General features: G+C 41.2%; 2 protein-coding genes across 2 annotated transcripts in view; one reads left to right on the top strand and one right to left on the bottom strand.

Moving 5' to 3' along the window:
- The window catches only part of rimbp2b (RIMS binding protein 2b), a 214,631-nt gene that overhangs the window by 92,344 nt on the left and 96,853 nt on the right, over window positions 1–25,434 (top strand). The gene's annotated exons all lie outside the window — the stretch shown is intronic.
- fzd10 (frizzled class receptor 10) lies at window positions 2,398–5,559 on the bottom strand. The gene has a single exon (XM_079569364.1). The coding sequence runs from the start codon at window positions 4,853–4,855 to the stop codon at window positions 3,098–3,100; it is 1,758 nt and encodes a 585-aa protein (XP_079425490.1). The 5' UTR covers window positions 4,856–5,559; the 3' UTR covers window positions 2,398–3,097.

Here is a 25,434-nt window from a genome sequence, read left to right as displayed (position 1 = left end):
GTTTATAAACTCATCCCTGTGAAGAATAGGGACAAACAGTTTACATTTTACTTTCCCTCTTTCATAGTTTGCAAACTGACAAAAAAAAAAGTCCTGGTTCACTTCCTTCCAGTTTTCTTCCAGAGTGCTAGGCTAGCATTTATCAAGTTTTAGATCTAGTTTTGAGTCCTCATTTAAACTTTGTGATGCTCTAAAGGTGAACTTAAAGGAACAGGCCACTGTTTTTAAATACTGAGATGTTCTTGCCTGAGCTTAGACGAGTTGATGCGTACCTTTCTGGTCTATACGCGTGCGCTTAGTCAGGTAAACAGAGTACAGACGGCATTAGGCCTTTGGCCCCAAACGGGAGTGAAGTTAGAAGCGACCAAGCTCTTCCACGTTTTCCCTATTGGTTACATGAGGCTTTACACAATCCAAGTATAGTCACACAAAATTAAACATGTCGATTTTCTAAGCGGATAAAAGGGGAACTATATTACTACGCCTATACTATCCCCTTTTTATCCTCTTAGAAAATCATGCCATGTTTCATTTTGTGTGACTACACGATCCGTGTAAAGCCTCATATAACCATATTTAAATAGGGAAAACGTGGAAGATCTTGGTTGCTTCTAATTTCACTCCCGTTTGAGGAGAAGAGGAGAGGCTAAATGTTAACACTGTCTGTGCTCAGTTTACGTGACTGAGGGCACACGCAAAGACCAGACAGCTACACATAAACTCATCTAAACTAAGGTAAGAACATATCTCAGTATTTAAAAACGCTATCCCTGTAAATAACAAATATTAGACCATATACAATACATCTTTTTGAAAGGTTTAGACAAATTGTTTTTCCATTTGTGATTTCTTTATGTGACAGTAACATAAAACATGACGCACTTTCTGCTGACAAATGGGAAGTATGCACGGCATCGGCCTGAGTCACATGATTGCCCTGGGATTTCCCTGTTAGACAAATAAAACAAGTCATCACAGAGTACACTGACAAACTTTACGTCATAGGAATGGCAGACATTGTTACCTTCTATGGAGCGATCTGACACGACAGCAGCTACAGCGCGCCTTGAACACCGAGAAACACTGTGCTTTTACGCTCAACCCTTTGCCCTTGCTCTGAGCAGGGTCCCTTTTGCTTTGAAGAATTCAGAAGAGGAGAAGTGAAGTCTGCCAGAGCCCTCGGGGAAGTGCTAACTGTCATTTATATTTACTGCCTCCATGACACCTGAGGGGCTGCATCCAGGTGGCCTCCGCTTGAAGCTCTCACACCTTTCTTTCTCAGCTCAAACAGGCCACTATAGCGCACTCTGACTTTGATACAGGCGCGCAGAGGTTCAGTCATGTGATGTTGAAGGCTACAGCGGGTCTGGTTGGCGTTGGAACTTGAATGCCCTTGGGTGTAATACAACTTGTGAAATGTTTTTTTGTCTGCTGCAAATTCTGTGAAAGGTTATCCAAATGCTTATATATTCAGACAATGCGAGTCGTTTCAAACTGCATGTGAAATATTTGCTCCTAAACTGGAAGAAACAAGGACAAATGTGGCACAAGTCCATGGAAACTAAATCAAGCCTTGCAATGTAATTCATCTACCACTTGAGACCTTTACAGCCTTTACATTAAAGTGACCTATGCAGCCAGCCCATAATATAGCTGTGTTTTTTCCTATTTCACTGACTGCTATTGAGACCAAAGCCGCTGGTACAAGACAAGACTTGCATTTGTGCTCTGAAACTGTACATTCAAACTGTTGACAGGTTAAGAATCGCTTAACATTTCCAGATACCACACAGTGCATTCAGCTTGTCCACACTCAAATAAAGTGCTTTAGTCCGCAAGTAACTTCTTCAAATCCTGACCAGATGTGTCTTTAGAAATAGCACTATGGTGCACTGATAAGACCGAGAGGAGATGACAGATATTCAGTATTTTGCTTTGGAGTAAAACCCTGTCTTTCAAAGTCAAGCCCTTCAAAACGCTCTAATCCTGTCGTGAATGAGCGCTGGATTATTGTAGAGCCGCAGCCTTGATACAGCCACATGCACCACGCTGAGGAGGAGGAGAAAATAAAGTTGTGTACTTTTCAACTGGAGGATTTACTGTATGGGTGCTCTTTATGAATCGTCCAGTGAGTTATTGATTTTTGGAACAAGTATAGGATTTGTAAACAGTGCTATCATTTACAAAGCACGACCTCTACATTATCACAGATGTATAAACACTGTTATTCTTAAATTTGTACCGTAATCCCGTCCTTTTGTTACTTTGAAAGGTGGAAGCAAATTCACAAACTCCTACTCTTTCAATCACAATCAAAACACAGAAAAAATATTAAAAACTAGAACGTTTTATTTATTTTCTATACTTTTTTTTTTAGAAATATATACAAACATTCCCTTCTGCTATAAAACAGCAAAGAAAAAACAGAACTGCATTTACAAATGTTTTGAGTGCTCGAACAATGTAAGACTTTGCCTTACAATAAAAGTTCATACGGTCTTTTGTCAACAGCTGCTCTCAATCCAATCCAATCCAAACATAAAAGTATCAAAAGCTCCTGCATTGTCTATGTGGTCCGTTCATTGTCAGCATTCAGTCGCTAAAGGTACAAGTGTCCTCAGGAAGGAAAACATCTATTGCACATGGTTCAAGTAACCCCCAATGGCAAATCCGAATGCTTTATTCCAACTGTTTCCTGTGAATAATAAAAGCGCTTCTGTCTATTTAGTTCTTCAATGGGATAAGTGGATCCAGGAGAAGCATTTATCTCACTCAATGGAAGTTTTTGTTGCATGAGATGGCCCAAGAAACAAAACAGGAAACAACCGTACAATACTGTGCAAAGGTTTGAGTGTAGGGTGGAAAATTGTTGGAGTGCTTTGATAAATAGAAAATTCATTGATTGAATTGCAGTGTTTTAGATTCTGTTTTCTGTTTCATATGCATTTCATTTTTTCATCAAAATCCTTCCCTTCCAAAAACCTTTGCACAATGCTGAATGTTACTTCTTCAGTACATAAATAATGCAAGACCTTTATCTTTTGCTAAGTTGACAAGTGTTTTCAAAATAAGAGCTTTCACGAGTTTCATCTTTGGCTCAAACACACGTGGGGGGCTGTCGTGTGGGCTCGTACTTTGTGTTGGGTCCTTTAAGCGACTGATGCGGTTTGATGTAGGGCCTGCTGCTCGTGAACACACTACTGGGGGCGGCCTTTCTCCTCGTCCTCTTCTTCAACTTTCGACTGAAGACGTTTTGCCACGACTGTAGCGTTTTAGAAGTCCAGATCCACATCCCACTGGTGATGCCCACCACCAGCAACATGAAGATCTTCACCATGAAAATCTCCACCGCCGGAATGGACGACTTCATGACGCACTCGTTCGAATCAGGGCCGGTGCTGTTCACACATTTGTGGCCTTTGGCTACCACGTGCCAGTAGTCCATGTTTAGGCGTTCGTAGAAGTAGCAGGCGATGACGCAGGTGGCCGGTACAGTGTACAGCACCGAAAACACGCCAATCCGAACCATGAGTTTTTCCAGTTTGTCCGTGTTCTCCCCCTCGGTTTTCATGATCTTGCGGATGTGGAAGAGGGCAACGAAACCGGACAACAAAAAGGAAGTGCCAATGATTAAGTAACATGATAGCGGTATAAGCACAAAGCCTGTTAGCGCCTTGACGTCCATGCTACCCACATAGCAGACGCCCGTGAGCTCATCTCCTGCTACTTTTCTCATAACTAAAATCATGATAGTCTTGACGGCTGGAATGGCCCAAGCCGCTAGGTGGAAGTAGCTACTGTTAGCTTCAATGGCTTCGTGACCCCATTTCTTGCCCGCGGCGAGGAACCACGTCAAGGTGAGGATGACCCACCACAGGGAGCTGGCCATGCCAAAGTAATACAGGATGAGGAACACAATGGTGCAGCCCGTGCTTTCGAGACCCTCCTGGATGATGTACTGTACACCATTGTCCCGGTCGCAGGCTATCCTGTCTGCGCCCACAAAAAGCCGAATGAGGTAGCCCACTGAGTAGACGCAGTAGGACATGGAGAGAAAAATGATGGGCCTCTCGGGGTATTTGAAGCGCTGCGGGTCAATGAGGAAAGTGAGCACCGTGAACGCGCTGGAGACAAAGCACAGGATGGACCAAATGGCCATCCACACCAGGGAGAACTGCTTGTCACCCTGGCTCCAGTAGACATCCACTTTGGGGTGGCATTTCGGGGCGCACGACTCACTTTTCTCAACAAAGTGGAACTTGCCTGGGTTTTTACACGGTTCCTTGTCGTTGCTGTCCTTTAGGCGTGATGTTTCCTGGATAGGACGTTGGGGTCTGAAGGGGTCTGGAGGCTGCGTGTGGGACACTTTAGGGGGTTCGTCTGAGCCGTTGTTGGGCGCTTCCATGCAGAGGCTGTTGGGGTGGTTCTTTTTGGGCAGGCGGGAACAGTCCAAAGATTCAGGCCATGGGATGTCAAACTGCCCCAAAATGGGAGAGCATTTCAATTTGACTTGTTCACACATGGCCCTGCAGGCGGGGATGGGATTCGACACTTGCTCTGTGCACATAGGGGCGTACAGAGAGCAGAGGAAAAACTTGAGGTGAATGTGACATCCATATTGAATCAATGTGGCAAACTCCTGCAGTTTTATGGCTGCCTCTTTCTGGTCATCGTGCCCCATTAGGTTAGGCATGCGGGTCATGTTGTAGCCAATGTCTTTACACAGGGGGATGCTTATATGCTGACATCTGCCCTCCCCTGACCAGTCCGGGTCCAGGGAGCTGATCGCAGAGTCGCAGCTGCTCCTCAACATCAGCAGCAGTGCAGAGAGGAGACAGAGTTTGGCACAGAACATTGTCCCCTCTTGTCTGTTACAAGTTTGTCTGGTTAAAAAATTAGCGCAAAAAAAACAAACAAACTTACGCGTGCATCTTTTCCCCTGATAGTTCAGCACAAATCCCGCGATGGTCCCGGGTGCTTGTCTGCTCTGGGCGCACCACGTTGGTCCATGTTTCCAAGCGCGCTGTTGCTTTCCTTTTCTTTCCGCTTGGTTTTCGCTCAATTCCCGCGAGTAAAAAAACGCTTTCTTTACGTGTCCAGAGTAGTGTCCAAAGCGGGCTCTCGTGCTCCCTCCCGTCTCATGATACTCCGCGTGAACTGTGCAGAAGAAGAAGAGCGCACGGAGTTTTTTTCTTTTTCTTCTCCCAGCAACTTTTGTTTCGCAGAAGCGGTTCCTCGAGTCCTTTTGGGCTGCTGAAACGCGGTCACTTCAAGAGCGTTTTTTATAATCAGTTTAAAACGGAAAAAACAAGCACAATTGATGATGTCGTGAACGCGTCCCAGCGCTCGCCACTGTCGTTCACTGTACTGCCGCCGGAGCGTTTGGTGGCAGCGCCGCTCTGAGCTGCTCTGAGCTCCAGTCCCCCGGACCAACCTGCCAAAAGATCCGCCTTCAAAGACAGCTACTTTGCATAAGAAAGATGACACTGACACGCGGATTATTTTCAAATCGTGCGGAACAGTTTGCTCATTACGCTCTTCTTTGCAGGCTTAGAGGGTAAAAACTTGCTTTATTCAGCTAATCTACGGTGTAGCCTACCAAATGTAAACTTATCAAAGCTGGAAAAAGGAAAGTTGCTCCGATATGGTGTGTGAAATGTGCAGGCACTGGCAGCAAAAACGTAGACGATGAAGTAGACAATTTTGTGAGAGTCGTTGTTTTCCTACACTGCAAAAAAGCAAGTAACTAGATTAGTTTAAAGGTCTCGTTTTGAGCATAATCATCCACATTTGAGTTGTTTTGACTAGTTAAGACTGAGTTGAGAATTTGACTTAGATTATTTCACTTGTTCCGAGACTCGTTTCAATACAATTGGCTTTATTTCAGGTCATTTTCTTTGTCAGTGGGGTAAGAAAATGATCCCATTGGCAGTTTCTTATTTGAAACGAGATTATCTTAAAAAACAGTCTAACATGTCATCAAGGAAACTCGGTCAGATCAGGAAAAAAGTGTAAATTTGTAAAAAACAAAAAAACAAAAAAAACACACATTTCCTCAATTCAAGTCATCTAAGCCAATGCTTCATATTTACTTTTTGCAGTGTAATATAACCAAATTGTTTAATTCATAGCCTGCACATTTCACAAACCATACTTGAGCAACATTCGCTTTTCCCACTTTGATAAGTTTACATTAAAGGTGCACTATGCAACTTTCGAAGTGATTTAAAAAAAAAAATGTATTTATCTTTGACCTTTTAGTGGATCGGTGGCTTTATGGGTGTAGCATGGCACCTTTGCTTTCCTTCACAGTGTCCTTTATGACACTCCAGGATCAGTTGTTTTTGTGGGTTCGTACCGGAAAACCCAAAACAATTGATTCTGGAGCATCATAGACGCCACGTTGAAGGAAAGCAAAGGTAGAGTCACTACAAGGTCTTCAAAAGTTGCATAGTGCACCTTTAAGGTAGGCTACAAAATAGATGGACTCCTTCAGATGCAGGATGAATAGGCTATTTAAAAATGTATGTCTTCAAAACAACTCGATAAGACTTTCTTTTCTTTTGTCTTCCAGGTCTCCTTCTGTGTTCAGGCTACATCCTCATTTATACAGGCCTGGGACTGGCACAAAGTACACCGGTATGTTTCTGGGTTACACGGCAACAGAGGCAGCCCAGTTTTAATGTATGTTTTGTGCCTGATCAAATCTGTCATAAAAGTATCAATGAGGAATTTTAGTGTCCCGTTTGAGCTCTCCTTGTAAACACTTGCATTGCGTTTTATAATACTCAGTCCACTTCCTGTCCCATCAACGGTCCCCTGTGGGCCTGTGCAACACGACTTCTTTTGTCAATGTAAAAATGGTCAATCTTTATTAACCCTTTAAAACAAAACAAAGACGTGAACAAGTCTGACACAACAGACGGTGCAATAAATTAATAAAAAAAGGCTGTAAAACATTTGCTTTGGCAGCAACCACGTTGAGTGCAGGGCCTGTCCCCTCTTTCTTACTCATGTTACCTTGTAAAAAGTGAGATTTATCCTTTGGTTGGGACAGTGGGATCCTCTGGGGACACCAATCAAGTAAACACAAGTGCTTTTAGTGGACGTTTTACAAGAGTGACTTAAGTGCTTTAAAAAGTATTTCAGAAATGTGCCCAGGCGAGACGGGAACAGGAGTGGGTACAGTGGCGTGTCTAAACGTTTTGAGCTTGGTATATCTTTACCAGTGGCATTTCAGCTGTTGCGGCTCAATGGGCATAAATATAGGGAATAGAACAAGCGACAGTGTGCAGCACATGTGTCACTCAGATTTCACACATCCAGCTGCTATTGTTTAAGGCTTTGGTTTTGGCCTCGAAGTGTTTAATTGCTGTGTGGATGGTTTGTTTCCACATGCCGTCTCTGACCAAAAAGAAACAGGAAGACAGCGTTCAGGTTCATCTTCAAAATCGAGATGCCCTGTCGGATATTTGTCACACTTTTGAAAGTTTTATGAGTCCTAGTGGTTTAGTACAGGGAGGCCCATGTCAGGATTACTCTGTACTACTCGTTAAAACAATTGCTTGTGAATGTGAACTATTTCTTGTTTAGTTGATAGTAAGAGTGTAATGTCTTCTTACAATTGGTGAAACTATAGAAACTGTTATCTAGTCAATTAAAATGCATCAGATATATCCAGGATTTTAAACATCTTTTATTTGTCTAATTTATGTCTAAAATAGTCACTGCACCACAACAATATCATTCACTCTTTCTTTACGGATGATATTTACATTGCAACAACACGTAAACCAAACTATCATTGTTGAAAAAGTTGAGAGGAATAATCATAAAAGCCTATAGCTGCCATGTCATATTCTTTCTTCATATTGAGGCCCTTCCACAAAGCCAAGGACAACAGCTGATAGGCCTGTGTTACCCCCTCCTCCCTCTGTATTATACACTTGTATTATGAGTCCGGGACAAAAAAGGCATGACAGCTTTAATGTGGAGAGGAATAATTTCAAAACCGGTGTCTTTGTGCGTGACTGGTCAAAGCACATCTCTGCCCTCGGCCTTCGGGCGCAATAGCACAGGGGCGATGCAATTGTCAAAAGAGTTTCTCACAATTCGTCATCATTGTTCTCGCTTTCTCTTTCATCATTTTGCTGGTTTAAGTCACAATGATAAAGCAGTATCGAGGTAGAGCATGCATTTATTTGGTATTAATGACTATATTTTCTGTAAATAGGTAGTGACAGCTTGACTAACTTATTAACAGTATATGTACTTTATTTTTACTTAAATGATCGTCGAGGGGGAAGAAAGTATTATTCACTCTTTATAGCTGCTTTCAGGCATATAAGTCTAAATCAGGCCCATATGGATTTTTTTCACAGCAGATTGTTCAGTAGAAGCACAAAACGGCAGTCGTAGCTAGCATTAGCATGTAGCATTCTCTGTTTTTGTATGTAATTATGGGCTGTTGAACCACTTTGCTCCTCTCCATGTCTTTGCATCTTTACTTAGTAGAAAACTATATTCATAATTCAGCATTTGTTGAGGTAGTTTTGGAGTAATTATAGAAAGTTTAGCTTTTTCCCCTCTTTGTTTCCCCCCTCAACTGCTTCAAACATGATCATATATGGGCGATTCCAGAGATGCCATCTGTATCTAAAGTACATCCTGGCAGGAAAATGGTGATACAAGTGCGGATATAGGAGTTACATTTACGTAATAAAAGCCAATCATACTTATTGTAATAGTCAATGTTGTTGCACTAGTAATAGTTGTTTTTTGTTTTGTTTTGTTTTTTACTTTGGGGGAATCAACTAGTTGCAGTGATTGTATAGTATGATGATCATAATATTTTTTACTTTGGTGAAGTTTATACCCTTCTCTACTCAAACAACATCATATACTATAGAAACCGTTCAATACACCACGTTAAGAGCCATTTGACTTTATTTCAATTTGTGAACATCATCCTTTCTGTTATAATTTTGCTGATTTGACTAAACTGACTAAATTAGTAGAAAAGGCTTCCTAAGGTCAGTTCATTGAGTAACAATAAGCTCTAGTGTCTTTTTTTTTTTACATAAACACATAGAAATGTTTTATCTTATTTCTGCAACCACAACAGGGAAGAAAGCACGGCGCCGCTTCGATCGCTCAGAAATCAGCAACTGTGAGATAATTCTGTAACTAATAAAGTGAAAAGGGAGGGGGTGCTTTGATGGCTGAAGCTGAAAAGATATTTTATTTTTTTGTGTGTGGGATTTGAGATGTGTGATTCTATGGAGCGAGCGTGCACCCCTGCTGCTAGGCTCAGGCTGGGAGCTGGCCCCCCTCCGGCTAATGTTATGGAGAATCGCAGGAATTTTATGGCTGTCTTCTCCCTCAGCCCCCTTTTTTTCTTTTGTTCCCCCTTTGAAGAATGACTTTAGACATTTTATTTACATATTTAACCATGGATGAAAGAAGAAATGAAGGGCAAGCATAAAAACGCAAAGCTCCTCGGGTTCTTTGGGGATTTCGGATCAGTATAAAGCGAGTCGGCGCTAATCTAGTTTTTTGTTTGTGCAGGCGAAAATTAGATACATATCAAATATTCTATCAAGATGATGACATTCTTAGACAGATTGAGAATGAGGCAGGCCTCCCTTCATGCCAACTTTCTTCATTATCAACATTATACTCAATTATAAACTTTGAACTGACACTGAGAGGAGAATTGAGTGTCTAGTGCAGTGGTTTTCAAACCTTTCACACCCAATACCTTCTTCTAAGAATCACCTCATAAAATATTGGACTTTGCAAGTACCGCTAGGCCTATGTCAAGATTAGATTAGGCTATAACAGGTTTAAAAAAAAGTCTAAAATAGGCCTAAATTGTATCAACTGGGTATAAGCCATTTGCCAGTAATTTGGTCAATGCCATTTGCTCCAATAGCAGTGCATGAATATTTAAAATACATAATTCATTAACAATATTTCTCACATGATAAAAGAAGACACTGAATGTGGCCAATAGACACCGGAAGGAGTAGGCGAATGTTGCATCTAATTGCTTTTTCAAAAGGTGGTGAAATGGAGTTGCAGAATTTGAGCTGAACATAACATCTTCTCACTTTTTAGAAGCATAAATCCTACATTGAAACCAATATCATGGTGTACTTAGTGGCCAAAACCTTTACTGTTGTTTAAGTATTGGCACTTTTTGGAAGGAGCAATCCTTTTGTAATAAGGTCATTTGATGAACAGCAAGAATAAATGCAATATGCTCTGGAGCGATTGAAATATGAAAAGCTTATATTTCAGAATGTGTTTGTTGAGGTCTACACAAGTGTTGCAGGTTTTGTACTCGATACATCACCATGAAGACAGATTATGTTGTCAGTTGTTCACAGAGGAAATTATATTGTACTTAAAAATTTGCACTCGGTGCGATTTGGTTTTGCAAACATTCAAATTGCCCAACTCCGTGCATATCAAATATCCTTTCAAAATGACTTTCTTTGGCAGATCCTAAATTAGTCAGCCCTCCTTTCCCCTAACTATAGTGTTTAGGGACGGGCATTTTGTCCCGACATGTGCGGTATGCTACGGGGAGAAGATGGGTGACGTTTTGGACATGTTTGGCATTGTTGGCGGCTCTGAAAGGGCATGTTGATTAAACGTACGGGTGGGGTAGGGCTATAATCTTCTTAAGCAAGGCCCTCCTCTCCCCTTTCATGCAGCACAATGAGAAGAAACAACACACTCAGCTGGAGGTGAGACTATTTGTCCGCTCGGCCCTCGCATTGTCCCCGGATCCTGTACACCCTCCTGAGAGCAGCCATTCAGCGTTTAGATCAGGATCATCCACTTTATCACAGTCCCCTGCTCTTTTCGGCATTACAGACACTGTGAGGTAATGAGCAGATGATAGGACTGTGAGGCAAAAGTGGGTAGGAAGTCAACAATTTGGTTTTCAACTGAGTGATGTCATGTGAAAGTAAAAAAGTACCTGGTGAAAACACTACTTGAATACTGAGTGTAAAAGTCTGATTTATATTTTTGCTGATGTAAAAGCATGAACTTTTAAAAAATTATTTACATTACATTGATTATTTTCTTAAACCACTCTAGAAATTTGAGTCATCACGTTTCATGGCAGTTCATTTTAATGTAATTATGATATTCATTATTAACACTGGACCTACATAAAACGCTGTAATTTACTGCATTTGCTCGCATTTCTGTAACAAACTAATAACTAGTTGGTAAAAAGCCCAACTGCTGACATTTTGTAATTTGTAATACACATGCTCTTTCTTTCAGGTAATGTGCGCTTTATGATTATCATCACTATCACATCTGTGTAAGCTCTCAGTCATACAGGAGTTGTCCATCTTACACAAAGTACTCAAGTACTCTACTCAAGTGCATATGACAGGTTTTAATGCTTTTGACAATATGACTTATTTAGATGGAAAACATCAGTTGCATAATCATCGTTTTATGTCATAAGCAGCAATTTTAATGAACAAATGTTGGGCAGAAAAGTTATTTTAATTAGATTTTTTAAGCTGCTGACATAGATAAAGATAAAGTTAGCAGTTTGACTCATCTCCCATTGACTTAACATGGTTGCCACGGCAACAGTTTAAAATGTCACTCCTTGTCAGTGTCCAATAAGTAAGTGAAACTATAAACATCACGAAAATGGCCAAACTAAAAAGGGTACAATCTTTACCAAAATCTTAAATATAATTGTGTTATCTATGTTTTAACAAAAAATGTGTCGAATGTGCAGTCATATGCACTTTAAAGGGACTATATGGAGTTAAAAAATGTTAAAATTATGTATTTTCCTCCCCCTACATGTCCTAATGTGTAGAATGAGCCCAGACCTGTTCACCACAACTGCCTCTAAAATACTCAAAAAGTTGTTACTTCGGGTCCGAATTGCCGTCATGTATGAGTTTAATATAGAAGGTGCAGTTACACGTATGACTTGAGGTGGCAGTAGTGAGTATAAAATGGCCAACTTGCATCTAGTCCCTTAAAAAAAAAATTGATTAGCCATGAGTTAAAGCATCAACAGCCCTAATGTCCATATAATACATCAGAACTTTTCACACCAAATACCACATCATAAGATATTTTACTTTCCAAATACCACCAGGCCCACAGTTCAAGAACCAATTAGGACAATAATGAGTCCAAAAATAGTCTAAAAAAGACCTAAATGGGATAAAATCATGTCAAAACTGGGTGGAAACCATGCATGACCGAGAAGCAAAGAAACAAACCAAACTTTCATTTAATTGTAAATGTAACTGAGCACTAATTGGAAGAATAGTGCAGAATTTCCTGAAAACTCTTACACTATAAGAACATTGAATCACAATAACCATACTTTTGTTCTGTGACAAATATATTAAAAAAAAATTACAACAAGTCAGATTATTCACAAAAAATAGAAACTGTAAAGTTGTTTTGATAACTGCAATAACAGGAAAATGTGTTGGTGAAACCAGTCGGAGCAGTTACTCTACTCTCTGAGGCTATGATTGAACTGTGTAATTAAACTAAGGTTAGAAAGTTGTCATCTGGACACAGTTTGCTGAGTTGAACGTCTCTCATCTAAGCTGCAGATGGGGATATAAATCTCAGCTTGCTCCAGAAATGAAATGGGAAACATTTTAAGCTCTTCTGTACAGTCCGTGTGATAGAGGCGTAGCACACGATTCCGAGCCTTGCGTGGTACAAACTCTTTTGGTGGATCCAACGCTGCAATTTTTACCACATGGTTTTAAGCAATGCAATGATGACTTGGTTTATAATCTTTGGTTCGGAGAAATACAAATGTAATGCAGTCTTTGGCCAATTGTAGAGCAAGAACTTAAAAAGTGGCATCACCCAAGTTTAAAGCAGTGCTAAGTAACTTGTTAACCTTAATAAATCCTTTTCGTAGTCCCTCTGGGGGTGATACAAGTGTTACTGGGATGATTGGTTGGTCTTTCATCTCCCCCTGGTGTCTCTGGCCAGAAAACCACAATTGCAACTTTGCCTGCACTGGACCGGAGTCACCAATACACACTAATAGAATCATGAAGAAGAAGCTAACAGGCTAACGGGCAAAGCTATAGCGGGCTAGCACCACTTAAACAGTATTTACAGCCAAGTTTGAGTGAAAAAAAAAACTCCATTGTGTCTACTTTGTCTTTTCTGTCAGCGTAGTATTTACTCTCACGGACAATTAATGAGTAAAAAACATGCTACGACACCTGCAGTGGCGCTTATGGCCTCTAGGGGCATGAGTTACTTAGTTCTGCTTTAAGGTTTTACGCAAAAATCTGAATATCAACTCAATTTATTGAACATTCTGGTAAACTAGATAGGTTAATGCTTCTTTATGACAGTTTACCCAAACCTTTACTCATATATCATGTAAAATTGAATTCCATTTGTTGCTGATCCTCATTATTCTCCCCCCGCTGTGGGACGGCACTCGGAGTGGCCGTTCATTCCTATGCTATACCCTCTGGTACAACCTTGACACACCCCTACACCTTATTAAAATGAATTGAAAGGGGGCAGCAGAATTGCAATGGTTTAAGTGTTCCTCTGGATTGTTCATATCCCGCTTGAGGACATAGTACTGTCTGGTTGCATCAGGGAGGGCTTAATCACCATGCAACTGGTTTGCTTTGGCGACCCAAGCAAAAAAGAAAAGGTACACACATGGGGAGAAAACAAAATAATGAAAAGACTCTGCACAATTTGTTGAAGGCTAAAGAGCCAACTCTAATGTGTGTACAGTAGAACAAGTGGTTGTTTGTAGAAGCCATAATGTTTGTATGTTTATGCAGGCGAAATTCCTCCAGAAGCCCTCCATTAAGCAAAGGTTTGAGTAGACATTTCAACCTCTCTGTTATCTGACCACTAAGCCTTTGAAATGACAAAATACAATATATACAGTGTAAATTGGCTTGACTGCTATTCCATCTTCTTGCTGTACTTTTTCATGCAACATTTAGACTTGCGGTGATCAGATGATTTTAATGAAACACTCAGACAATTAATTATTGAAAAGAAGGCGAACATCAAAGCCTGTTCCACAGTCATATATGAAAATAACTCGATAAATAGTTCTTAATTAGGACTAATGTGTTTACTGTTCTCTTTGCTCCATTAAACATGCAGTCGCAATCTGTTTATCCCATTTGTTTAAAGCACTATTTGGCTATTTGTGTGCTGCGCTTGATAAGAGGAAGTCACCGAGTTATTGTGACCCTAAGTGTTTATGGAGGAGATTAGAGTAATTATAGGCATGGCAGACTTTTATATGACGGAGAAGCTTTTCAAACAGTGCGCATAAATATTGCAGTAATGAATTTAGTTTGTCGCGCAGCCCAATACCATCTGGGCTGATGTGGCTTTGAAACAGCAATATTAGTTTAGTGGGCTGGTCTTCTTACATCATGCTCTTTCATGTGGCGGTTGTTTAGCTGCAAAAGGAAAAAGAGACGACTGAGCGGAGGAGTCGGAGGAAGGGAGGAATATTGTGGGAGTTTAGCAGCTCAAGACCAAAAGCAACAAGCTAATGGTTACAGCAAAGTCCGCGTTTGTGGTGGGAAGTTATCGGAATCTAATAATGTATGATGACTGGATGATTTGTTTGTGATGGCAGAGTGGTTAACACACAATCTCGTTTGATGACTGTGATTGTCTTGTTCAAATCTTTCCCTTGTGAATCAATGTGACAATTGTTTGTTGAGATCTAGTCCTTAAAAGTTGAAACTAATTAACCACTTTCCATGCTTTACTCTCCCTAATACAATTCCAGTATGAAATTATGGACAAGATGTTATTAATATGAACCACCAAAGGCTGTGGTGTCCAAACCATTTCACAGATGCATCTCATTTTGATGAGTAGAAACATACAGTATAATGCATTTAGCAGAGGTTTTGACTGCGTTACCACTTATTTATTTAGTCTTTTTGTCACACTATGCTGGTGGTAATTAACCTCTTACCCGCCACTTTTACTGAGCGCATTTTCTCCAAAGTAGCACCTCATTTGAAAGCTAAGTCCTACAAAACCGATCGTGACTCTTTTGTTGTGCTGTCCTCATGTTTTTGTCAAATTATTTAAGCGTTTCTGTCTGTTTTTTGTTGTGTTTTTGTCACTTTTTTGTCACTCTTTTGTGGCTTTTTTTGTTGCTTTTTTTGTTGCTTTTTCATCGCTCCGTAATCGTGTGTTTATTCTTGTTTATTGTGTTTTGTCGCTCTTTTGTTGCTTTTTTGGTCACTTTTTGGTTGTGTTTTCATCCTCGTATTCGCTGCCATTTTGATGCTTCTTTCAAGAAGCTTTTAGATTTGGGTAAGGCCAAACTGGAGAAAATGTGCTCGGTTCAGGTGGGGGTTAAGAGGTTAAACTTCCTGTATTAAAAGATTGTTGAAAATGTGTCTCAGGCTTCATAGGCTTCATAATGGCAGATTTAAATCCGACATGTCTGTACCAGGTGTAATCTAAGGCTAAACCATCACAAAACAATGATAAAAGTAATTCTAAACATTAACAAACCCAATGGAGGACAAAAGCGTGAATAAAAATGCCCATATGCAACCAGAAACCTGAGAAACACAGGCCTTAGAGAGAGCCGTGCTTGTTTGTTTTCATGATTTGCAAAATGCTCTGACTTGTTGTTTGTGCCTCCATATTTGCCGTTCCAGTGCTTTGCAGATCTTACACTTGTAGGGGAACAAAGTCAAAAAGGAGAGTAAACATGAGATTGTCGCGGAGGTGGTGGACGCTGATGGTGATATTATTAGCCGAGGTCCTTGTGGGGCACTTGAGTGTGAATTGCTAATCAGGAAAGGCCCTCTCTGGTCTAATCCCTCTTTGAGTGGCCCGACTCGGACTGAGCGCGTCTGAGGGAGGCTCCCCACTGCTCCTGGCCCTGGAGACGCCTTTCAGCAGCGCAGCCTTCTGTCCCATTCCCACAGTCCCCTCTCACTGTGCAGAGCGTACATGCACGCTCTCTCTCTCTCTCACACACACACACACACACACATACACACATCCTTCTACCAAATTAGATTAGAGCCTTCCTTTTCTTCTCAGCATGGTGCTAGTCTTTTCTCTGCCCGCTCATTTATCCCATATCTTTTGTCTCTGCTTTGGAAAAGAGAAACAAATTCCCAAACAACAGCCGCTGAGAAGAATGCGCTATAGTTTCGCTGGTGGATGAGACTTCTTTAGCAGACCTGAGGTGATGCTCTAAATGCGGCGGTGGCTTTGGTGTCACTTTTAATGATGTGCGGGTGTCTGCGCTCGGGCTGATTTGAGCAGTGAGAACGACGACAGCTGTGCGTCATGTCCGCGAGTTAGACCAATGCACACACTGACAGCAGCTCTAAAGATCTCTTCATCTGCGGCGCCTCGCTAACATTGTTCAACGTTTTTGCTCTGCCCGGCCGCAGATCCTCCCTGACATGAAGAGCTAAAATCCAGTTGGAGAGCTGCCTTGCGCACAAAGTCCTGCAGCATTATTTGTTTCGATTCCTTCTACCTTTCTTCCTTGTAAACCAGTAATGGACACTGACGCATTTGGCAGCATAAAGGCGGTAGTTGAAAGGGTCTTTTGTGATATGAGGGCCTATAGTGGATGAAGCTTATTCCTCCTGGTTCTGGTGTGTGCCGCTATGCTATCCCAAATGCAGCAAATTGAGATCAAAGCAAAATTAAAGCTGACTTGTTCAAAGCAAGATAAAAATGTGTGAGCCTGCAGCGATATTTTTTCTATTGATTTCCTCCTTTGCTTGCACTCTGTGGGACCGTGCGCTGCCAGCGTCAGAGACAGCGCTTTCTGCTGAAGGGAGAGAGGAAAGACCATTGATATGGGCACAAGAAAAACTGTCATTATGATCAGCAATGACTTCACAGACAGACAGATCTAAAGCGATGGCTAACTTTTTCACAGCTGCACAAACGTGTTTTAACTCTGCATTAAGAGTCGGCGGATAGCGCTGCCACTTTGTCCTTTTGGTTTCGGATACTGTCTAGAGTCACACTGAGTTATTGTCCTCTCATCCGGCGCATGGCAGCCTTTCATTTCCAATCACATGTGGAGTCCATCTCTCTGAAGCTCCATACATTAGCGGGACACTGAAGAGTCATTTTGTGTCTCATGAAATGCTTTATTGGCTTTCATGAGCAGTTAGGGGGAAGGTTTGGTCAGTGCTGCGTGGACGATAGCCAAAAATGTCAAAAATATTTAACATTACACAAGATCTAAACTATTTATAAAATAGTATAAAATTGGTCTTTATATAACAAAATATATAATCCAAGGCTAAACTAGAATCAAGAATAATTATGACCAAGAAGCAAAGTCTAAACCAGAGGTGTTCAATGGTCCTGGATCCACATGCACCACAAGGGCTCTAGACAAATTTTAATACACCAGGTCATAGGTGGAGCCTTCTATCCCTACTATTGTTCTGACCACTGGAGAATAAAACAGATGAACTGAGCTCTTCCCAGAAGATGGTGAAAGGTTGCGCAGGAGGAAGAGGAAGGAGGAGGTGGATGAGATGACCAGTGCAGGACACCACGCTCTGAAACAGGGTCACACCCAGGAGGCGGTGCACCTTTTCAGAGGATGAGAGGATCAGAGGAGACTGAAGGCAGTCAGCCAAGGTGACAGCCAAGGTGACTGCCTTCAAGGTGCTCTGGTTTCCCTGACCTCCAAAGACATGCTGGTCAGGTTGGCCCACAGTGGCGGCGCAGCTTAGTCGCAGCGGCTCAGGACTAACACCTGAACACTATTTCATCGTACAGTTGTACAATGACGAATAAAGCACTTACTTACTTTAGTACCACTTTAGAAATGCCCCTAAAGCCTCCTCAAAATAGGGTTTGATACCGCAATAATAATTAATCATCTATGCTGTTTGCAACTTCGAGTAATCTTCTGTAAACATATATTTGGATATGAAAAAATAAATATAATTTGACAATGAATCTGAAGGTAATACAATGATTTATCATTGTTAATGTAACTCCTCTTCTTTGTTATTCATTCTAAATAATGAATACCAAAGAATAGGAGAGTATATAATTATAACAGAGAGTATATAATTATAACAGAATATAATTATAACAACTACAGTATGAAGAATATGCTGTAAATATAACAGTAGCTCTATAACACTGATTTTATGAGAACCTGGGACTCGTCGTACCGGTGCAAGGAAATAATTTGGTGCATCCAAACTGGTCTCACTCTGGAGCCCTAAGCATGCAGACACATTTTTGTTGCACTAATGGCTCCTGCTGAATAGGTCGAACTTTTAACAGCAAAATGATACCATGAAAATCTGAGTAAATCTGTGTGTGCAGAAGGGACCACAGTAAAACCACCCATTTGAATGATTTTCTTTCTTCTGAAGCAAAGGAAGCTGCCAAATTTGACATTCTTATGATGAGTCATGTCATCACCAGTCTGTGGCTTTCCGCTCTAGATTTCTTTAATGAGCAGTGCCTTTTCTCCAGCTTTATCCAAATCTAAAAGCTTCAGGACTAGAGCATTTTTTTGGTCACATCATCACATTTTTGTCGCTCTTTCGTGGCTTTCTTGTTGATTGTCACTTTTTCATCACTCTTCAGTCATGTTTTTGTTGCTTTGTTATTGCTGTGTTTTCCTCTTTTTAATCACTTAGTCGTGTGTTTTTGCCATTTTTGTCATTTTTGTATTGCGTTACTGCTGCGGTTCGGGGCCGATTTGGAATTAACCAGGTTTTAACCATTAGTGAAAATGGGAAAAGAAACACTGCAAAGTTTTGGCCACAGCGTATCACCTCAGAGCGTATTTTAAATAACCTTTGCAGTGCTTCTGTAAATGTGGCGCTCCAGTTACAGAAGGTCGATGTTGTGCGGCAGCAGATGAAGGCAGTGTAATTATGTGTAATTTTGTGTCACTCAAGTTGCTGAGCAGGTTGCAAAAGCGAGGTGTGAAGAGATGAGGGAAGGTGCTGCTTTTGAAGTCTTGGGAGTGATTGACTTGGCTCCAAGTGAAACCTGAACACGCTTCAAAATCAGACAGTTTGCACCAAAAGGACTTGATGGTTTTTCACATGTTGGGTCAGTCTGCCAGTGTTTTGTAAACTTCAAATGTAGTAAAGGAAACATTGGCTTGTTTCAAAGGCTGTTCGGACTAAACAAATGTATCATGGAAGACTATGTGGCAAGACAATGTCTACGTCACACTAAGCTGATATCAGGACCAGAATCAAAAATAAAGCCATAGAAAGGACTAAACCTTTCTAAACCATCACCACTGTGCGTTTTATATTTGTACAGTGCTGAATTTATTCTAGGTTCATTATTATTGAGAGTAAAATAATGTCACTGTGTTGGCAGAATATGTTACTCTGGAGTAAAAAGTACTAAACCTAGTGTTTTTAACCTACTCTGCTCCAGTGCTAAAAACTCTTCCCAGAGTTAGTTCAAAAAGTGTGCAACATTGTCAATAGTTAATGTTGTTTACTCACAAAAAAAGTAAAAGTAAAGGTTTTAACACTCATTACGCTCAGTTTAAAATCCATACTAAAACGTGGAACAATTCAAGTCTCATTCACCCACTAATAAACCCATAGACAGTGACTTAATAATGAGGCCATAGGCGCAACTGCAGGTGTTGTAGCAATTTTTAGCTTATTAATTGTCCGTGAGAGTAAATACTACGTTGACAGAAAAGGTGAAGGGAGTGAGGGGTATTGTACATCCAATTACACAATGGAAATTATTTTTTTCACTCAAACTTGGCTGTAAATACTGTTTAAAGTGGCACTAGCCCGCAGTTAGCTTTGCCTGTTTCTTCTTCGTGATTCTTTTAGTGTGTATTGGTGACTCCGGTCCGGGGGCAGTCAAGTTGCAATTGTGGTTTTCTGGCCAGATACATCAGGGGGAGATGAAAGAACCCCCAATCATCCCATTAACACTTGTATTACTCCCACAGGGACTACGGAAAGGATTTTTTGAGGTAAACAAGTTACTTAGTACTGCTTTAAGGTAAACAAGTTGCTTAGTTCCTCTTCTTGTTTACTTGTGTACTTTACTACAGATTGAGCATTACAGGTCTCATCCCTACAGTGCAAAAACAACAAGATAAAGCTCCTACAGAGGTGATACGAAATGTAAAATGTTCTTCTCACAAGACCAACTGACACAAAAGCCCTTTAGCGGTGCAGACGTGTGGATTTGAGGTTAGCGTTTCCACCTTTTCACCTCGGCGTGGCGGGGGTAGCACCTGGCCCGGCTGAAAGGAGAATGAATCAAACGGAGGAAAGCGTCTTTTAATGTGTCTCAGATATTGTTTCATGGCTGTGAGCAGTCTTACCTCATCCACAAAGCTTCCTCCTCAGACAGAGGGATCACTGTATCTGCAGGCATTCCTCGGGCTCACATATCAAAACAGCACTAAATAACCTGTCATTCTCACTCACCGGCGTGCGAGCGTTAAGGCTCAATCTGCAGAGACTAATAGAGGGCGGGAAACCTGAAGAGGGATTGACAATGTGGGAGAGATAAAGCTGGTTTAAATAACTATAATATAATAAAGAATTAATCAATCAACACATAATTAAAAGAGTGTGGTTCTGTTAACACCCCAGAGAATATATCATCAACGATTAGTCATTGTCTTTGAGTCAAATCAAGGTCAAAGTTCTATTGTTTTTTATGACGAGTAAATTAAGCTGTGGGGAAGAGACTTTTGGCATATCAACACCAAACTGTGTGCGGAAAATGTCTCGCTTTGGAGTTCTCTTAAGAATCAATACATTTTGCAAAAGGCACTTGCTCTCTGGTGAATACCTCTCAAAATGAACAATAGCGTAGCCTCTCATTTTACATCTATATTTGAAGAAAGTGCATAAAGAACATGAGCACACTTTTGTGGCGCTCTTCTTAAATGCATATTAAGGGTTCTGAGAAAATAATGAATGATAGAAGTCGCAAATCTATTGAAATCCGCCTCAAAGACAGATGTTGCTAACCCAGTCGTGGAATGTGCCCCTGGGCTTTTCCCGTTGCTTTAAACTCGAGCAAGTGCACAGGCTGTGACTGTGTGACTGCGGCACATGTGGCATTCAAGAACCCGTCTTAATACCAAGTGATTCCCCTCCCACACCACAGGCTCACTGACTCAATTCATTCGATATGGAACCCGAAGCATCCAACACTGTCGAAAACACAAGCCTGGCAGCCGATATTGTCTGAAACGCCACTGTTTATGATATCTTTTGGTTCATATCATCTGGCATCTTCATAGCAGGGGTTTGTTTTTTGGGGAGTGTGTTTTTGAGAAGACTATTTCCTTATTTTTACTTCCAACTTATTGCTTCCTGCTGTGCTGCTCTCCCCTTTTGTGCAACAGTCTGTCACCAAAGATGCTTGTCGTCAATACAAACAGGGCCATTTCTAGATTTGCTCTCATAGACCCAAACATTAGATAGATTCCTAATTCCTAATTAATTATGAGGCCAATTGGACTAAACTAACTTATTACTTGCTTCTAGAAAATCGACTGCTGAGTTAAATAGTTGGAACATTTTTCTCTCAAAGACAAAGGAAGAACATCCAAACTCCACACCGAATGCCCGACAAACCTAGCTTAGCGTGAGACTTAGTTAATAGCCCTATAATCTCACATTTAACAGAACAGTTTTCTTACATTTAATAGTTATGCCTAACAAATGCCTCATGTAAAATCGATCTAACCCTTCACCCACTCCAGACAAAATAGGAGCATAAACAACACTTGCAAAGGCTTAAGCGCTGTGCCATTGACAGCTGCTGACAGTATGTGTAAAGTACAATAAAGTGTTCCCTGCACAATGTAACAGAGATAACCCGGTGTAGTTCAAACTGCTCGGATACAAAAACAATCTGAGCTCACTGTCAACACTGTGCGCCTGTCTGCATAAACATTAGCCTGATGTCTCTGTCAAAAAGCTGATATTCTAAAATGTGGGATTCAGAGTGGAGAGCAGAGGTAACTCTACGGGTGAGGTAGTTTTGAAAGACATTCCGGTCGTGCGTTATATCAGAGTAATGACATGATATACTGGTGAATGTCATTGTCAATGTCAGTTTTATGTCAAACTTCTTTCTGCGCATTTACCACTCGAACATCCCAAAGTGCTTTACAATTTCACTGGAAATAGAAACAGAGTTAATTGATTTAGCAGCTGTTTACTTATTATTACCATGAAAATACTATATTTCCTGATTTAAAATCTTGATGGGTAAAGATTATGATTAATGATAGTACCATGGAATATATTATGGAACATGGCCCTTTGGCATAGACCTACAGAAGTGTGGCTGCACACCACTGTGCCAGCGAACCTTCTCTCAGACCAAAACCATTCACTCACACAGACATCATTCATTCTGGCCTATTGTACATGTTTTTAGTGATAGAGAAACCACAACTCTCAGAGGGAACCCACTCTGGCGCGGGGAAAACATGCAAACTCCACACAGGAAGGCTAAGTCCGATATGTAGATACCATAACATGATTTGTATTTAGGATACTAGGTTGTTGTGCAACGGTTAGCGCTTGTGCTTCACAACTAGAAGGTCCCAGGTTTGATCCCCACCTGGGCGGGGGTTTTCTGTGTGGAATTTCCCTTCGGGGATTAACAAAGTATGCCTTACCTGACCTTACCTTATTTTCATTATGTTTCCACGCTATACTAAGCTGTAAAGTCTCAACACTGAAAATCCACAAATGTTGAACCAAATTATTATTTGTTTGGTCAAAGTTAAGGTTAATAACTGTATACTTTATTACTCCCAGTAGGGAAATTCGTTCTCTGCATTTGACCCAACCTGTAGGAGCAGTGAGCAGCCAGCGGCCGGTGCTCGGGGACCTATCTCCAGATGTGAAGCAAGGCTAATGGTCAGAAACACCTGGCTGGAGGATTAACCTATTGTACATGTGTTTAGTGGTAGGGGAAACCAGAGTACCCAGAAGAAACCCACGCAGACACGGGAGAATATTTAAACTCCTCATCTGGGGGTCGAACCTCTAGCTTTGAAGCACAAGCGCTAACCCTAAACTTAAACCTAAAATAAAGCCATGGCTGAGTCAGAAAAACCTGCTGCTATTTGTCTAATTGGCTTGTGTTACTGTAAAAACCCTGGTACTTCAGAGTGCTAGGATGTGAAATGAACGCTGCTCTTTAAGATTTCCTCCTCTCACTGTCGAGTGTTTGTTTACTTTCACTGACATTTGGCACAAGCACATATAGAATTTGCACTACAGTCATTTGCAAATATAATTCTCTGTTACCTCACAGACCTGTTCACACATGTTTTGCTTTGAGCTGTATCTTTAAAAGCTAAAACATTCATGTAATAGAGGCTAGAACCAGTTGTTTCCCTTCCACCATTTGTTCCGGCGCCAGGGCCTTCATCTCTGGCTCCCTGGCACTCAATAAGTCAGACCATTAAAACGATGAATCAACTTCTCATTGAAATACCAAGAGACACACTTCAATTGACGGGGCAAACAATTAATGGCGTCCTGTTTATTTGAAGGGATTATGCCGGGTTTGTTTCGGAGCATCCCGTGGGAGGAAGTGATGTCCCTGGTGCAGAGGACGTTTGTCAGATGTCGGAACGGTGAAGCCAGCACGCAACACCGATGGGACTCAAGTGAGCTGACATAGAACAATGGCTCTCGTCGTAGTAGGCTATATCCCATTTCAGTAAGACAATGCTCTGTTTGTGGCACTTTTCCAGCACACATGAAAGGCAGGGCATGCGTCTATAGCGCCATGCATTTGTGGTGTTTTAGTTCAGACTTTTCTTTGAAGTGTCTTAAGGGGAAACACAAGCCTCTGCAAATGTTCAAATGTTTTCTTTCTTAAGAATCTTCTACACAGTCACATGGCATACTGTAGAGCTTTTATCTAGTTGCTTAAAGGAATAGGCCACCGTTTTTACATACTAAGATATGTTCTTACCTCACTTTAGACGTGTTAATATATCCCCGTCTGGTCTTTGTCCGTGCGCTCTGCCAGGCAAACGGAGCACATACGCAGCCTCTCCCACATGTCACATAGCTCCGAAAAAGCTAACGATAGAAGCTACCAAGCTCTTCCACGTGTTCCCTATTTAAATAAAGTTACGTGAAGTGTTTTCATGCGAAGTATATTTACACAGAAATGTAACGTGTCGATTTTATAAGCAAATAAAAAGGGGGACTATATTGTGAGGCGTAATGATACGAGGAGTAAAACGTCCGCGCAGTAACTCCTAAAGACTTCCCCCGCTCACTTCCGTCAATAACCTTTAGGAGTTACTGCGCGGACGTTTTACTCCTCATATCATTACGCCTCACAATATAGTCCCCCTCTTTATTTGCTTATAAAATCGACATGTTACATTTCTGTGTAAATATACTTTGCATGAAAACACTTCACGTAACTTTATTTAAATAGGGAACACGTGGAAGAGCTTGGTAGCTTCTATCGTGAGCTTTTTCGGAGCTATGTGACATGTGGGAGAGGCTGCGTATGTGCTCCGTTTGCGTGACAGAGCGCACGGACAAAGACCAGCCGGGGATATATTAACTCGACTAAAGTGAGGTAAGAACATATTTTAGTATGTAAAAACGGTGGCCTATTCCTTTAAAGGAATAGTTCTCCGTTTTTCCATACTGAGATATGTTCTTACCTGAGCTTAGACGAGTTGGTGCGTACCCGTCTGGTCTTTGTGCGTGCCCTCAGTCACGCAAAAACCAAACGGGGGAGAAGTCGGAAGCGACCACGCCCCTCCACGTGCAGGCACAATGACCAGACAGGTACGTATCAACTTGTCTAAGCTCAGGTAAGAACATACAGTATCTCAGTATGGAAGACCTGTGTGTCCTCTGCCACGCAAAAAGACTAGAGATGTATTTAACTTTGACCTCTCCCATTATTTCCTATAGCTCCAAACGGGATGAAGTTCGAAGCGACAAAGCTCTTCCACGGGCACAAAGACCAGACAGGTACGTATCAACTTGTCTAAGCTCAGGTAAGAACATATCTCAGTATGGAAGAACGGTGAACTATTCCTCTAAAGCCTGAAATTGGTTCATAGATTGATATTGTCTTTATTAAGAGGTACCCAACGCTATCTTTTTCTTTTGAGAGTTCACGGCAATTATCTGTTTGAGAGCTGTCCAAATTGATTTGATCACTTTAGGGTCAGATCACATTTGGATGTCGTCATTCCGTCCTACTTCAAATCAAACTATTTATTCTCCATCAGGACTAACCCGAGCAAAACCTCAACTAAACCAGATCTAAACTGGACTAAACCAGAGCTATGCACTGTACAGTGGGGTTTAGGCATAAACCAGGATAAGCCCCAATCCACTAAAACATAATTAAATT

This window comes from Gobius niger (assembly GCF_951799975.1).
Source record: "Gobius niger genome assembly, chromosome: 1".
Lineage (NCBI taxonomy): Eukaryota > Metazoa > Chordata > Actinopteri > Gobiiformes > Gobiidae > Gobius > Gobius niger.
This window is presented reverse-complemented; position numbering and strand designations above follow the sequence as displayed.